This window comes from Haemaphysalis longicornis, unplaced genomic scaffold, assembly GCF_048455015.1.
Source record: "Haemaphysalis longicornis isolate Haplotype H1 unplaced genomic scaffold, Haemaphysalis longicornis Haplotype H1 scaffold_1, whole genome shotgun sequence".
Classification (NCBI taxonomy): domain Eukaryota; kingdom Metazoa; phylum Arthropoda; class Arachnida; order Ixodida; family Ixodidae; genus Haemaphysalis; species Haemaphysalis longicornis.
The window spans coordinates 233,508,581-233,523,426 of NW_027526203.1; the positions used below are offsets into that span (position 1 = coordinate 233,508,581).

The 14,846-nt window shown below is 50.1% G+C and overlaps 2 protein-coding genes across 2 annotated transcripts in view; one reads left to right on the plus strand and one right to left on the minus strand.

Annotated features, from left to right (window-relative positions):
* Positions 1 to 14,846, minus strand: part of LOC144158190 (uncharacterized) — a 544,079-nt gene that overhangs the window by 164,765 nt on the left and 364,468 nt on the right. The window lies entirely within an intron of this gene.
* On the plus strand, positions 1,605 to 13,543 carry LOC144142696 (tubulin beta-4B chain-like). The gene is made up of 6 exons (XM_077674367.1): positions 1,605 to 1,791; positions 8,155 to 8,263; positions 8,528 to 8,638; positions 10,293 to 10,737; positions 12,167 to 12,603; positions 13,101 to 13,543. Exons 1-6 carry the CDS (start codon positions 1,735 to 1,737, stop codon positions 13,280 to 13,282), a joined length of 1,341 nt encoding a protein of 446 aa, XP_077530493.1. The 5' UTR covers positions 1,605 to 1,734; the 3' UTR covers positions 13,283 to 13,543.

Sequence of the window (14,846 nt, forward strand, 5' to 3'; positions counted from 1 at the left end):
AGTGTAAACAAGTGCCACGTGACGCGAACTGACCAATCATCATGGCGACGGCACGGAACAATAGGAGAAAAGAGTGCCGATACTCTGTAACCTTATCTAGTGACACTAGTGCCAACCATAGAGTTTATCACTAGCTTACCTAGAGTGGAATCTGGCGCTAGCGTCAACGTGATTCGGCGGAAGCGCTCTACGCCTCCATGAGTGCCGCCATAGTGTGTAGTTCGGCCGGAAGTTCGGCATGGCATGGCCGGCAACGACTTTGTGGCTACGCAAATTAAGTTTTTGTTTGAAAAATTGCTGCCGAAAGTGCCGCTGTCAACAAACTTTTTGTGTAAGGCACTGTGTTCGAGGTCTTATGCTGCAAAACAAATTAGAGGGTTACTAAGAAAAGAAAAAAGTAGAAGTCCTGCCTTTGGCTCACGCTGCCAGATACAGCGGGCCGTCTCGGATATATTTTTAAGTTATTACATCCTTCAAACTGGGTTTGACTTTTTGTAATATTTAGCTGAAAAAAATTGTTTATATTGTCTAAAGCTGTGTTCTTGCTCCCTCTGATTAGTCTCATTATCGTATGCTACGCGCCTTGGCAGGCGATGCAGCATTATAGATGTAAGAATGATGTAATCGCGTTGTATTTATTTGTTTTGACTAAGCAGGTATAAATTATCGTGGAAGCGAAGACTGTTACCGCAAGTAAGTCTTCAAGTACGCGCGCAAAGCATTATGAAATTGCGTGAATGCTTCAAATGGCAAATAAATACTGGCTTGTCGAGTTGCTATGTATGTTGCCCCATTGCGCCTGTCCAAGGCAGCGCATGCTTCAAGAGGTAAGTAAACGCAGCGACGGCGACGAGCGACACGAAAATTGTAACAGAATGGGTGTAGAAAACGCATAGTGTGTGCTATCGAAGCTTATTTAGTGGCGACAGCAGCAAGCGGGAAGCGGTATAGAGCAGCAAGCGGACGCCGGGGCCCTCGCTCGCTTTTTTACGGTCAGAAGCAGCCCACAAGCGAGCGGCAGCGGCGATGCAGTGAACTGTAGCGACGACGACAGAGGACATAGGCGGCAGTGTATTAATTTTATTCGCTTGTCGCTTTGGCCAAGTACACTCTGTTGTTGCACCTTTTGGGTTGCGTTTTTCGCGTCGCTTGTCGCCGTCGCTGCATGTGGTCGCCCCTTCATCTGAAGAAACTCCACGCTAACGCGAGCGCATGCGTTAAGAGCTAATCACGCTGCTGTTTAGAGATGTCTGTGATAGCCATTGAATGCCAAACAGGGCATCCCGAAAACAGAACTAACAAACGCTTCAGAGCCGAGAAGCCTAATCCATAGCTCTTTGCACTAGCCACTTGCTGCCAATCCGATTCGCACACTATATACCCACAATTCCCATGTCGGCGCGCGATCGCAGCGACACTTTCCGCTCTAGGTAATGTTGAGAAACTCTATGGTGCCAACCACTTCGAAGGCAACAACACCACCACCATCATCGTCATCAAGTGGAACAAATTCGACAGCAATAGTCACGCCACCAAACTCGCCAATCAGAGCGTTAGGAGTAGCTCGCCCCGATTGGCTGCGGACGCACGTGTCGAATGTGACAAGCATACCCCACCTTGTCCCGTCAGTCATTCTGGCCGTTGCTCTCGCACCGTAACCTCTGCCTGGCGCGGGCTCGTCACTGCCAGCCTTTGTGGTCCTCCTTCGGTGTGAAGCTCCCGGCCGGTTCCAGCATGCGCGAAATCGTTCATATCCAGGCCGGCCAGTGCGGCAACCAAATAGGAGCCAAGGTAAGACAGCTTTATTTCGTGCCGCATTTTGGGAAGTCTGCGCAAGGTGGGGCTGCTAGGCCTAACCGAACGTGAAATCAGCCGCCGTGGCCACGTCATTTTCGCAGCCATCAGCTGTAATTTCTCGCGCCTTAGTTCAATGCGTGTTCTTCTTTTTGCCCGATCGCTGTAATCAGGCGCGCATTTACGCTGATTTTCCTGCCACACGTTCCGAGTAGGGGAAGATGTAGTTAGCCATGCCCGTTAACGATGCCGGAGCGATGACCCCAATGGGATAGTTGCCATGAAAGCCATATCGCGGCTGGGACAGGGGCGAAGGTTTGCTGCGGGCTTTGCCCGTGTTTGGTCACGCGCAGCTTTTTTATTCAAATTGCTGCCCTCCCGGTTATTTTATTTGCGCTTGCTTTTCCACTGTAAATTCCAGTGGTTGCCACGCGCAAGTAACCGTTTGTGAGCCGTTCGAATTGTCGCGACTCGGCCGTGTCTTCGTTGACCTCCTTTTCAGCGTGTCGAGGCAGCTTGCCTTCCCTGTTTCCTCAAGAATGCTTGTCTTATTTTCCATTCTCAGTGCCGCTTCCCGCATTCCTTATCGTCTCGCGATAGAGCTTCGGTTTGCGGTGTGCCATTCTCATTACCGCACAAAACTTAAAACACGCTCAGCTGCTGGGCTTGGCTTGGTGCCTACCAGGACTCGCTATACTTTCCGATTCTTTAAAGCGGATCAACGTTTTTCGGGATCGCGTTTCTTTTTTTTTTTTTTTTTGTCTTCGGCTACTTCAGCTGGGCCGCGTTAATTACTAATTTTTTTTAAGTGTGTTGCACAGCTTCGCTATGGTGGCTACCTTCACGCTCGAGTGCAAGCATTGAGGCTGCCGTTGTGACTGTGTGGCAGTGCTGGTACGATTGTTCACGTCGAACTTAGTGACTCTTTATATTAACTGCGAAGGGCCTCGATGGCTCCTCATTCTAGTGGGCCAATAATGGCCGTACCGTCTGCGGTCTTTCAACAGTGATTTTCCTTGGTGAGCTGAAATAATTTTTGTAGTTTTCGCAAGCTAAACCTCTTTCGTTTAGATAAACCGGTGAACTTCTAATTTTTGCAGCGCAGTTTTTATTCTTGGCTTGTCTGCGCCCAAGCCGTATTTTCTTTCTCCTGCTGTTTAACTGGACTTCTTTCTACCGAGCTCCGCGATTCGACATTTTGCTTTGGTTATTTTATATCCAAGATTGCGTACTTTTTCAATGCACAACGTGCCTGTTGCCCGAACTTAAGGAAATTACAATGTTTATTATTTCTTTTGCAAACTGGATCCAAGTAAATATTTTGGCGGAAAAATGCTTTTCTCAGCGTTGATACCCACCTCGGTGCTGTGCGCAGGCGGTATTATTCACTGCGTGCAGCTAGCGTGCTTCATTGACACCCTCGACGTACCCGCCGCGGTGGCTCAGTGGCTAAGGCGTTGCGCTGCTGAGCACGAGGTCGCGGGTTCGATTCCCGGCCGCGGCAGCCACTTTTCTGATGGAGGCGAAAAGCAAAAACGCCCGTGTGTACGAGATTTCGGCGCACGATAAAGATCCCCAGGTGGTCAAAATTAATCCGGAGCCCTCCACTACGGCGCGCGTCATCGCCTGCGTTGCGTCGGCGCGTTGAACCCCACAATCAATCAAACACCCTCGACGTTTGTAGCGTAATTATTTCGAACCACATAAGCAGGCGGGCTGCGAAACTTTTGCGCGTGCGTTATTTAACATCTGTTTTTGCACTACTGGAACCAGCATGCCGTGTTGGAAGAATAATGCGATCCCCCGTGAGTGCCCGCGTGTTCTAGATTTCGGCGCACGATAAAGAGGCCGAGGTGGTCAGAATTACTCCCGAGCCCTCCACTACCGTGCACCTCATTGCGCCTGTGCAGCGTCGGTGCGTTAAGCCTCATAATCAATCAAGCTCGGACGTGCGCTTACAGCTAACGTCTTTGTCAGACTTTCTATTTTATCACTGCTCTTGCTGCTTTTTTGTAGCGTGAGCTACACTGATTGATTGATTGATTGTGGGGTTTAACGCGCCGATGCAACGCAGGCGATGAGGCGCGCCGTAGTGGAGGGCTCCGGATTAATTTTGACCACCTGGGGATCTTTATCGTGCGCCGAAATCTCGTACACACGGGCGTTTTTGCTTTTCGCCTCCATCAGAAAAGCTGCCGCCGCGGCCGGGAATCGAACCCGCGACCTCGTGCTCAGCGTGAGCTACACTGGCCGAGGTTGAGTTTCGCGTGGCTCCTCGATAGCCGTGCTGTGCATGCACGAGGAGTAGTGATGTCACACGCCGCACAAAACGTTGCTCGTTGCCCGGCGTCTCTCACACACCCCACACGCCCAGCGTCTTCGCCGACCTCCGTTCCGCACGTGGCGGCCCGGTCCACTTGATAATCATGCGAGGGTGAGTGGGTGGGTATGGAACCGACGGCTCGTGCGTCGCAGCTACACCGGCGTGCGCCTGTGGAACCAGCTTAGCGCTGGGGAGGTTGGTGACGCTGCGCCGGAGCCGCTTGATAAAGATACGTGTCACATAATGCGTATACCGTGCGTGTGTCATCGAAGCAGCAGTAAGAATGATACTCAAGCTAATCCTAGACAACCAGGAAAGCTAAGAATAACCAGCTGAACCTTGGCTCACGCTACGTATATCCTGGCATAGCCGAGCGAGCCACTGCTAATTTTTATTTCGGGTAGGTGCTTCGCGATCTTGACTGTTCAGGCATGTTTTCTACAGCTGTGCACCCTTCAAACCGTCGTTGCCTGTATTCCTACCACATGTAAATTGCCCCCCACGTATCGTCGGGTGGCGCAAGGGAATGACAAGCATCTCAGCTGTACAGCACTGCTGACAGTAGTTTAAGCGTACCGTTACCGCGTTTACGTTACCGTCTACCGTGCGTGCGGGAGGCGCGTGCGCGTGAAGTTCTCGCGAACGGTAACTTACCGTCACATGCGTTACCGTTGATAGCGAGCTTCCTGAGCAGACGACTTGTACCCTCACGTCGTGATTTCGGCAAAGGCGGCGGTACAGCCAATAAAATTATTCTTCGTTGATGTTTATCGCGTTTTAATGCGTAGCATTCTTTGCGGAGTACTTTCACAGCCAAGAACTTGTAACGCCCTGCATATCCACAAGAATGCAGATTTCGCCAGAGTTCTAAGTGTAATCGTTAGAATAACGTAAACAGAGACAATTAGTCGAACGAAATTTTGAAAGACAAAAATAAATACAAGAGTTACGGGAAATATCAAAACGTATACCGCATGACATTTCCACAATAATGCAGATTTACCGAAAGTTTCACCTGAAATTGTTATAACACCGTAATTTTTTTCTTGCTCAATAATGCGCAGGAGCTTGACAATTACGTTTCTCAGACGAGCGAGCGAAATGACCTTCCCTATACTCGTGCTAAGCGTCGCCTGCCTTAAAGGAGTACTGACACCAAATTTTTACGCCTAAAAAATGATATAATTGGCTTCATTAGTTTGTACAGATGCCTCGCAGAAATTTTTGCAGCGATCCTAGGCCGGAATCTCATCTAAAATTGATTTTGATTGTCCCGGCCGCGAGCTTCCACAAATCTGCAGCACTAGCGAAATCGCTGCTTTCGGCGTGACGAAACATCGGCCGGCGTGTCTGGCCGGTTCAGGGTGACGTCATATAGTCGTTTTCGGAACCGGAAACGATATCCTGCGCTGCTGTTGTCGGTGGTATTCTTTTGGGCAGGAGACGTACGGGTGTAGCTGTGTGAGCAATGCTTGTAAACTTTGCGCACTTTGCGTGTTCGACGTCTTTGCTCTTCAGTTCGTGGCCGGCGCATGATGTTCCTTTGCACTGGTGGCGAAAACTGCGCGGTGCGCGATGTCGACGCGCCCCACGGCGGTGCGCGTCGCCGAGTTCGCCCAATTTGTGCTATGGCAAGCTCGCGGAATGCGAAGTACTGCTCGTGGAAGCCTGTCCGAGCAAATCGACGACGACGCCAAGATGCATTATTTTCCACGCGACGACATGCAGCGCTAAACGTGGACTGAGTTCGTGCGTGGCGGCGGCCGCAAGAACTGTCGCCCAAGCCAGCAGGCTCGGCGTTGCTCGGGTCAGCTTGGGTGTTGGGAACTTCAGGCTTAGTATCGTCACAGAACAGGATGTATCGTGGCGAATATTTGATCGCCAGTATCTGTAAAACGGCGAATGACCATCCCTTACACAACTTTTCACCACACTATCATCCCCTTTTTCGCATACTGAGCTTTATTTTGGCGATAACTGCCGTTTCAGCGATCGGTGACTAAGACATCTGTCGTGGCCTGTTTTTATCACGACCGGCTATCCGGTCGTGGTTTTGATTCTAGCGCGCAGGTGGCGCCATCTTTCGGCCGCACCGCGGTGCCGGCAGTGCTGGGTCAAAGCGCCGAACCTCCGCTGCCGGTAAACGTAGGCTTACCATCACGGCAAATATCTGAACGCCGCTTTTAAATTCAGCGTTGATAACAACCCCTAGCACAATTTTTCACCACACTAACATCTACTTTCTCGCACGTGGAACTTGTTTTTCGCGATCAGATTGGTAAGAGTGGCGACAAGCTGTTGCTATCACGGTCTGCGCCCGTTCGAGCCGCAGTGATATTAAAAACTGACGACGGCGGAGACATCGCCGGCCTAATCGCCTGGCCAAATAAAGTTGCTCTGTCTGTCGGGTGGCAGCGACTCATCCGAGTCTGTCTATTCATACATGTTGACTGCTCGGGCGAGTGCGGACCATGTGCAATCGTAGCAGACGATGCGGCGAACGTCCCTGACGTCACTGGTGAGACCGTGACGTCAGACTGGCCCGCTTGCAGGCTGGCCTCCAAACGGCCATTTTCCCGCGCGGCGACCGAATTTGAAACTGGTTGCAATAAACGGGCTATAATTCTGTGTTGGCGGCTGACGGCTTTCGGTTCCATTTTTCGTAATTACTGGTCCAATAGGTATTCTTTACAGCATAAAAACTGAAAGCGAGAAATTTAGTGTCAGTACTCCTTTAAATAGTCGGTAGATTTCTGAGCTTGCAAAGTGATTTTGAACAACGAACTTTATTGGCATCATGTACGGAATACGCAATGAAAAAGCGTATTCCGGTAGAAAAGGCCGGCAGAAAAAGCTATCTCAAGGACAGCTTGACGGAGCTGCGGGCCTCCGTTTTGACACCAGCATACAATAGTGTTCCACAGTACATAAAAAAATACCAAGCCGCGTAGAAATATGCGCCTCCGAATTTGGGCTTGGCAAGGTAGTGTAGGTTATTTGTAATACAAATTTCACTCATTTCCTGCCGAAAAATTGCGCGGGCGAAAATTCCAGCTTACCTTGATTCCAATTCTACTCATTAGATAGCGCTCTACAGGTGATGAGTTACCGGAAGCTGGAGTTTTCGTTTACCGCTGAACACGGTAAGCCACGTTTTAGCACAGCGTTTGCGGTTTGCGCATTCCGGCCGCCATGGTGTACGTAGCGTCATCTCTTATATTAGTCTCAAAGCTAATCACGCACAATTTTGTTGCTCAATTTGCTTTCGATTGAAGTAGCTTGAATGTTGCAAGTTCGGACGAGGCGTTTAGTTTAGAAGATGGGAGTTTAAAACCGGGGGGGGGGGGGATCATCCACTAGGTTAGTGAAGGGTAGGGTAAACAAAACGAACACAGGCAAGTCGGTTGACATCTTGACATTTACATCTTGACATTTAAGTTAAGTAGAAGTAATCAAAGCCCCAAAATTACGAATATTTTGTTTGTTTTAATCACGCCAGTAATGTATTTGTTTATGCTGACGGAACGCTGTGCGCGAGAGCGCTAGAAATGGCATTTGAGCGCCCAAATGGCTATCTGGGTGCTCATTTGGCTCGAATGTCATTTGAGCCGAATGGCATTTCAAAACCAACTGCCGCAGCACAACTTCTCATTTGCGTCAAGTGACATTTGGTTCAAATGACATTCGGACGCTAGTGTAGCAGGGGTATGTCACCCTACCGTAAGGAATGCCCACATGGCCAGTCGGATCCCGGTACTCTGGAAAACGGGTACTGTAACACTGTCGCACGCTAGACTGAAACTCTGTCGCCGCAGAGCAGGCGGCTGGTGAAGCTGTTCTACTTCACCAGCTACCAGACCGCGCAGTGGTTACAAAAGCTGCAAATAGTTGAAATTTGTCTGATTATGCATAACTTTCTTGTAACACTTCACCTTTTTGTTCACTATTCAGCCCTGCCTTTATCTGATGAACTGAGCCCCCTTCGCACTTCTGCAGTGCACTTAAACCTCTTCCCACACCATTTTCTTTATCTGCAGTTCTGGGAGGTTATTTCCGAGGAGCACGGCATCGACTACACTGGGAGTTACCACGGAGACTCGGAGCTTCAGCTCGAGCGCCTCAACGTCTACTACAATGAGGCCTCCGGTAAAGGTTCATGTGTAATATCCTCATGGGCAGCGTATATAGCGGGATAACCACCGCTGCTCCCCGATGTTGACAGATGAAAATTGCATAATATCATGGGTACTAATGTAGCGCCCAGCATACTCGAATCTACTGTCCTTCTGCTAAGGACTGAATGCCCTGACCAGATCTATTTATCATATATTTTGAATACTTACCCCGGCAGTGCTTGTGGCGAGCGCTTTTATGTTTTGAGCTGACCGCGCCTCTGTTGCCTTCTTTCAGAAGGCAAATACGTGCCTCGGGCCATCCTGGTGGACTTGGAGCCCGGCACCATGGACTCCGTCCGGTCTGGACCGTATGGCCAGCTCTACAGACCCGACAACTTCGTCTTCGGTGAGTACTCCCCTCATTACCCTCGCTATCATTGCTGGTCAGATGGGCCAAATACCTACTAAACGATGCCAGCTACCATTGTCCTCCATAAGGAGAGCAGTAAAATACCTGTAGCAGGGCCGTCAGAGGAGGAGACACAATCTCTCCAATGTTATTCACCGCATATTTACAAGAGGTATTCATGGATTGGGAACAGGTGGGAGTAAGGGTTAATGGAGAATACATTTGTAACCTCTGATTTTCTGATGACGTTGCCTTGCCAAGTAACTCGGGGGACGTTTTGCAAAGCATGCTTACCGCACTGGACAAATAGTAGAACCGTGGGCCTGGAAATTAAAACGCAGAAAAATAAAGCAATGATCAATAACCTCGGGACAGCACAGCAAGTTGAGATAGGTGGCGAGGCAGTAGAAGGGGTAAGCGAATATATCTACTTGGGCCAAGTTGTGAACCCGGATCCCAAACATGAGGCAGAGATTAGGATAAGAATGGGGTGGAGTGCATACGGCAGACATTCTCAGATAATGAATGGCAGCCTACAATTGTCCCTGAAAGAGAAATTATGACAGCTGCATCTTACCGGTACTCATTTACGTGGCTGAAACTTGGAGGCTCACTAAATGGATTCAACTTAAAGTGAGGGCGACTCGGCGAGCATTGGAGCGTAAGATGGGTGTACCATTAAGGGACAAGAAGAGAGCGGAGTGGGTCAGGGAACATTCACGTGTTAGTCCTATTAGTAGAAATTAAGAAGAAAGGCAAGATAACCATTGGTCATTAAGAGTTATTAAGTGGATCCCTAGAGAAGGCAAGTGTGGCAGGGGCGGAAGAACGTTAGATAGGCAGATGAGATCAAGAAGTTTGCGGGGGTAAATAGGTCGCAGTTAGCACAGAACCGGAAAAATTGGAGATCTATGGGAGAGGCCTTTGCCCTTCAGATAATGATGAAATGTCAGCGATTATCAACCTGAATTTCACATTTTGCCTCGGCCCTTGTACTTCCCCACTCTCCGATTTCACATCTCCCACTCAGTTGTTTGTTATATCTTGTGATAGCACGGCTTTGTTTCGAACGGTGTTCTTTTAAGTGCGACTGCACTTTATAAGCGACCCCAAACCATCCACCGCCGGCGGCGGCGGCGGCGGCGGCGTCCGCAGTGCTCCTCTATATTTAAAAAGAAACAGCATCCGGCGCCAGGTTTCGATCCGAGGACTTTGCGGCCGCAGCGCGACGCTCTACCGACCAAGCCACGGACGCGACGCTGATATCAGTGTTAGTGACGCGCCTTATATCTTTAACGCATTCAAACTACGTCGTCAGCGGCGTGCGTTGGCGACTCAGCGGCGTTATAGCGGCTTGATAACTGCGTGGTGTACACGTGATACTACAAACCCGATGGAAGAGAAGGCGGCGAGGCGGTGGGCTGCGGGGGCCGAGCGCAAGCGCCGCAAGCGGGCCGACAACCGTGCATTCGCACTTTCACATTCTCCCCCTCGGGGAAACGCGGGGGAATTTTAATGAGCAGGCAGCCGCTATCTGCTCTTCCGTGCTTCACAAACGTTGTCCTCTCTCTAGGTCCTTCATGTGTGCAAGCTGCAGACATTTGGTATTGTTGCGTCCCATTTGAAGAGCCTACTCATCCCGGCCTTGCAGGTCAGAGCGGTGCCGGCAACAACTGGGCCAAGGGCCACTACACCGAGGGAGCAGAGCTGGTGGACTCTGTGCTCGACCGAGTGCGGAGAGAGGCCGAAGCGTGCGACTGCCTGCAGGGCTTCCAGCTCACCCATTCCCTCGGAGGAGGTACCGGCTCGGGCATGGGTACCCTGATCATCTCGAAGATCCGGGAAGAGTACCCAGACAGGATCATGAACAGCTTCAGCGTTGTCCCCTCTCCCAAGGTCTCGGACACGGTCGTGGAGCCCTACAATGCCACCTTGTCGGTGCACCAGCTGGTCGAGAACACTGATGAGACCTTCTGCATCGACAATGAGGCCCTCTACGACATCTGCTTCCGCACGCTGAAGCTGACCACGCCCACTTACGGTGACCTGAACCATCTCGTCTCTGCCACCATGTCGGGTGTCACTACGTGCCTCCGGTAGGTCCCCCTGTTGATGCTTCGGTTAAGTCCTTCCTTTTAAAGCAAAGATTTCTACATTTACCAGCCAACGGTTTCTTCGTGGCGTGCGCGACAAGAAACTCCCAACGCGGATCGGGAAGGGGTGGGCGCTTTTCGCTCACGGAGCACAGTGTAGATGGCACGGCGAATGGTTATCCATCGTTCCCCGCGCGCAGGTTCCTGCACACACCGGCGGGCGCGTCGGCGAGACGGCCACAAAGCCCGAGCTTTGACACCCCGGGCAGGCGCTTCTTTTACACCTAAACACGGCGTTCCAGAGATGTCCCATTCTCATACTGCTGCACATACTTAGACATCACCGAACATTACCGCCTCCTTCACAGACACCTTCCCCCTCCTCACCCCTCCCTCACAGCCGAGGGTGCCCACATGTGGCGTCTTCTTCAGACGCACTCCTTTCCCCAACGCTCTCTATTAGTGCATACGTACCCTCACCTATTTTCCTCTCCCAACTGTCCCTTAATTGTGTGACGCGCCGGACACTCTCTAGCACTCACTCTGCGAACGTGCACGCGACCCTTTCCCCCCTCTACCCTCCCACACCCTCTGGGAACAGGCGCTGAGGTGCTCGGACCGCGACTGCCGCGACTGTTCGGGCCCTAGACGTCGCGGCGGCCCTCTAGGCCACTGCCACTCCGCCACCCTAAAACCAGAGTTCCAAATAAAGTAGTCTCTCTCTCTCTCTCTCTCTCTCTCTCTCTCTCTCTCTCTCTCTCGGCGGGGCGGCTTTGTCGTCTGCTTCAGCGACGGTTGTTTTGGGCCCGTTCTGGCGCAGGTTCCCGTTATTACGCGCTTCCTACCCACGGCTTGAATAACTTGTTAAATACCACCTCCTGGGTAACCCGTCGGACTTGTTGTTGTACAGCAAAGATACGTTAACGACTTGTTTGCAGGGCGGGAAAACAAAATGTAGACATCTGGCCGCTAGAGAAAAGCTACCTTTTGCGCACTTGAAGACCAATTTGGTTGTGTTTTAGCAGGTATTAAAGAGCAAAAGGACCAACCCGTTCTTATAAATAGCGATTGTAAAAGTTCCCTAAGCTTAAATCGTTATAAATGCGAATCACTAAGCTCACATGCCGAATTTTTTCGGTGTCTGCGCTTGTGCCGCGCGGTGGTGTAGCCCCGAGCTAGCACATCACGATGGCTAGCTTCTGTTGTTTCACCCTTCCAAAGACGCTCCTCTCCGTTTTATGTGTGCCGTCGCACGGCCGGCCCCGCGAATTGCGGGTAACGGCTGGCAGTGTGTTAGTGATGCCTCAATGGCAATTGTTGTGGGTGTCGTTTACAGCGTCGCTTTCTAACCCCATCCCAGCGTGGATTGGAGCCATTTTTTTATTTCAATCTTCATATCTCAGCTTTGCCTTCTCCCCTTTAACGCACGCAGATTCCCTGGACAACTCAACGCTGACCTGCGCAAGCTGGCCGTGAACATGGTCCCCTTCCCGCGGCTCCATTTCTTCATGCCAGGCTTCGCTCCACTGACTGCCAGGGGTGCACAGCAGTACCGGGCGCTGTCTGTTGCCGAGCTCACTCAGCAGATGTTCGATGCCAAGAACATGATGGCGGCGTGCGACCCTCGACACGGCCGGTACCTCACCGTGGCGGCCATCTTCCGTGGCCTCATGTCCATGCGGGAGGTGGACGAACAAATGCTCAATGTCCAGAACAAAAACTCCCCGTACTTCGTGGAGTGGATCCCCAACAACGTCAAGACAGCTGTCTGCGACATTCCGCCTCGTGGCCTGAAGATGTCGGCTACCTTCATTGGCAACAGCACTGCAATTCAAGAGCTCTTCAAGCGCATCTCGGAGCAGTTCACTGGTACGTCCTGGATTCCTTTGAATGGCTTCCGAACTTGACGTGGCTATGTGGTGTATGAAACGTAGACAAAGTGCGCATGTTTGCCGTCGTGGAAATTTTACCCAGCGTTTGTGTGTGTACACTGTTTAGCATAACTGGTTTGTACAAAGCCTGTACAGGCGAGCATTCTCAAAGGTAACGTAATAGTTAAAATGTCTGCTATAAGTTAAATGCTACTGATCCACGCGTATTTAGTTCTCCAGGCGTGCTTCGGAACTACGCTTTCCACCAATGCTACTCCCAATTTCTGGGGTTTTACGAGCGGAAGCTACAGGGTGTTACGAGGTGCTATTAATGGGCCCGGAATAATTTTTACCACGTGGGGGTTCAATTGCGGTATTGGTGTAGCCTTTAGATTTCACTCTGGTTCTTTTTCCCAGGAGGAGGGACTTGAGTGTGCACTCAGTCCTTGGTTGTGTGGTGACCCGTCTCACCTCTTTTCCGTGTTCTCTGTGCAGCCATGTTCCGGCGCAAGGCCTTCCTCCACTGGTACACCGGAGAGGGCATGGACGAGATCGAGTTTACCGAGGCCGAGTCCAACATGAATGACCTGGTCTCCGAGTACCAGCAGTACCAGGAGGCGACGCCCGACGAGGAAGGAGAGTTCGAAGACGTGCCGGAAGATGACCTCAATGCCTGAACGCCTCCACGTTCCACTTTCTTTTAATTAACCCGTGTGTTTCCTTTGGTTACTTTTTTTTTTCCTCTTCCTCTCGTTCTACTTTCGTGCCTGCTTTTTTTAAACCCGTGTGTTTCCTTTCACTTCTCTTCCTTGTTCTTTCGGTCCTAATTTTTTGGTATTTCCTGTCTTCTTTTTTTTTGGTGTCCTCTTTTGCCTTTTTCTCCGCGTACACTTTACCTTCGAGGAAATAAATTTTGTTCCACCACTTCACCCTAATGTCAGTATTTATGTGACCATTAAACATTCATAGCAGTCCACTGCAATAGCCTAGTTTTCAGGGAAAGTATTCAATATCGTTGCCTGTGTAGGCGGCTTCTTCGGTTTTATCGACACCGCATGACTTCAAAACACCCCTTGCGTCTCGTACGTCGTATCCAGAAGCTCCCCCAGGAACATTTAAGGAAAAAAAAAGAACTTCGCCTCCAGCTAACTTCGCTGCTTTTTGACCAATCGACTTGAAGTTTTGGAGAGTATGTAAAATAAGCGCCTACTAACCGTGCGCAGAATTTCATACAGAAATATTTATTTGTTTTTAAAATAAAAATCTTGAAATTTTTTATCCGCCTGAGGTACATTTTTGCACAAATGTTTCAGCAGGTAAATGGCTGAAACATTTTGTGTTAAATACCTGTCTTTCCTCTGAGCCAAAATATTAACCGTTGATTTAACAAAAAATGTGCAGCACTAACACAAATTTTATGGCTTTTTTAGAGAAAAATGAATAAAATAACAAGCTTATTCTGGTTCAGAATGTGTTACAGCATTGATAAGGAACCCCCCCCAAAAAAATGGTTTCGGAAACTCAAGTAGACAAAGAGAAAATGTCAAATTGTCGCATGTCGCGCGGATTCTGACAAAAGCGAGCAAATGCTACTAGCACGGTGTACTCCAAGCCTAAAAGATCGCTCTATGTCGAAAAAGAAACCAATTACGCGGGCGCAAACAGCATCATAGGCGACCGACCTGATATAAACAAACGTTTCGCAATGCATGCGCAATGCTTTTTCAACCAACGCACCGCCATCGCGGCATACAGTGAACTACAGAAAGATTCCAGTATGGGCTACATTTGTAAGTAATTGTAAAAATAAACGTTATCACGCTATCAAACAAAAAATAACAATGTAAATAAGATGTGCGTCACACGAATTCTTGCAGTGACTAGGTGGGGCCACATGGGGCGTGTTTGCCACCATTTTTATATGACTTCTGCTGCGCATCTGAGGATGCCACTTCGTGGGGACATTCCCAAAGAGTCTTAGAATAGTCAAGCACTACAATAAAAAAAAATCAAATTTTTAGTCGGTTTTGCTATCCATCCCCCTTAAAGAGACGGGGTGGCGACTTCAGCATCAAATTCAACCAAGAGTGGTTGGATAGCCAGGCCTGAGCTGCCCACTGCTCGCTGCTTGTGATGGGGGGGGGGGGGGTCCTGGGAGCATTCTCACATGCAGCGTTTGAGCGGCGCGTACGTACCCCAAACGGGGAATTGAGAGCGAAATTGCATCTTCTGCGGTGCGCT

Coding starts and splice junctions, on each gene's coding strand:
- LOC144142696 (XM_077674367.1), top strand. CDS start 1,735: ATGCGCGAAATCGTTCATATCCAGGCCGGCCAGTGCGGCAACCAAATA. Junction 8,264..8,527: donor CTACTACAATGAGGCCTCCG/GTAAAGGTTCAT, acceptor GCCTTCTTTCAG/AAGGCAAATACGTGCCTCGG. Junction 8,639..10,292: donor ACCCGACAACTTCGTCTTCG/GTGAGTACTCCC, acceptor CCGGCCTTGCAG/GTCAGAGCGGTGCCGGCAAC.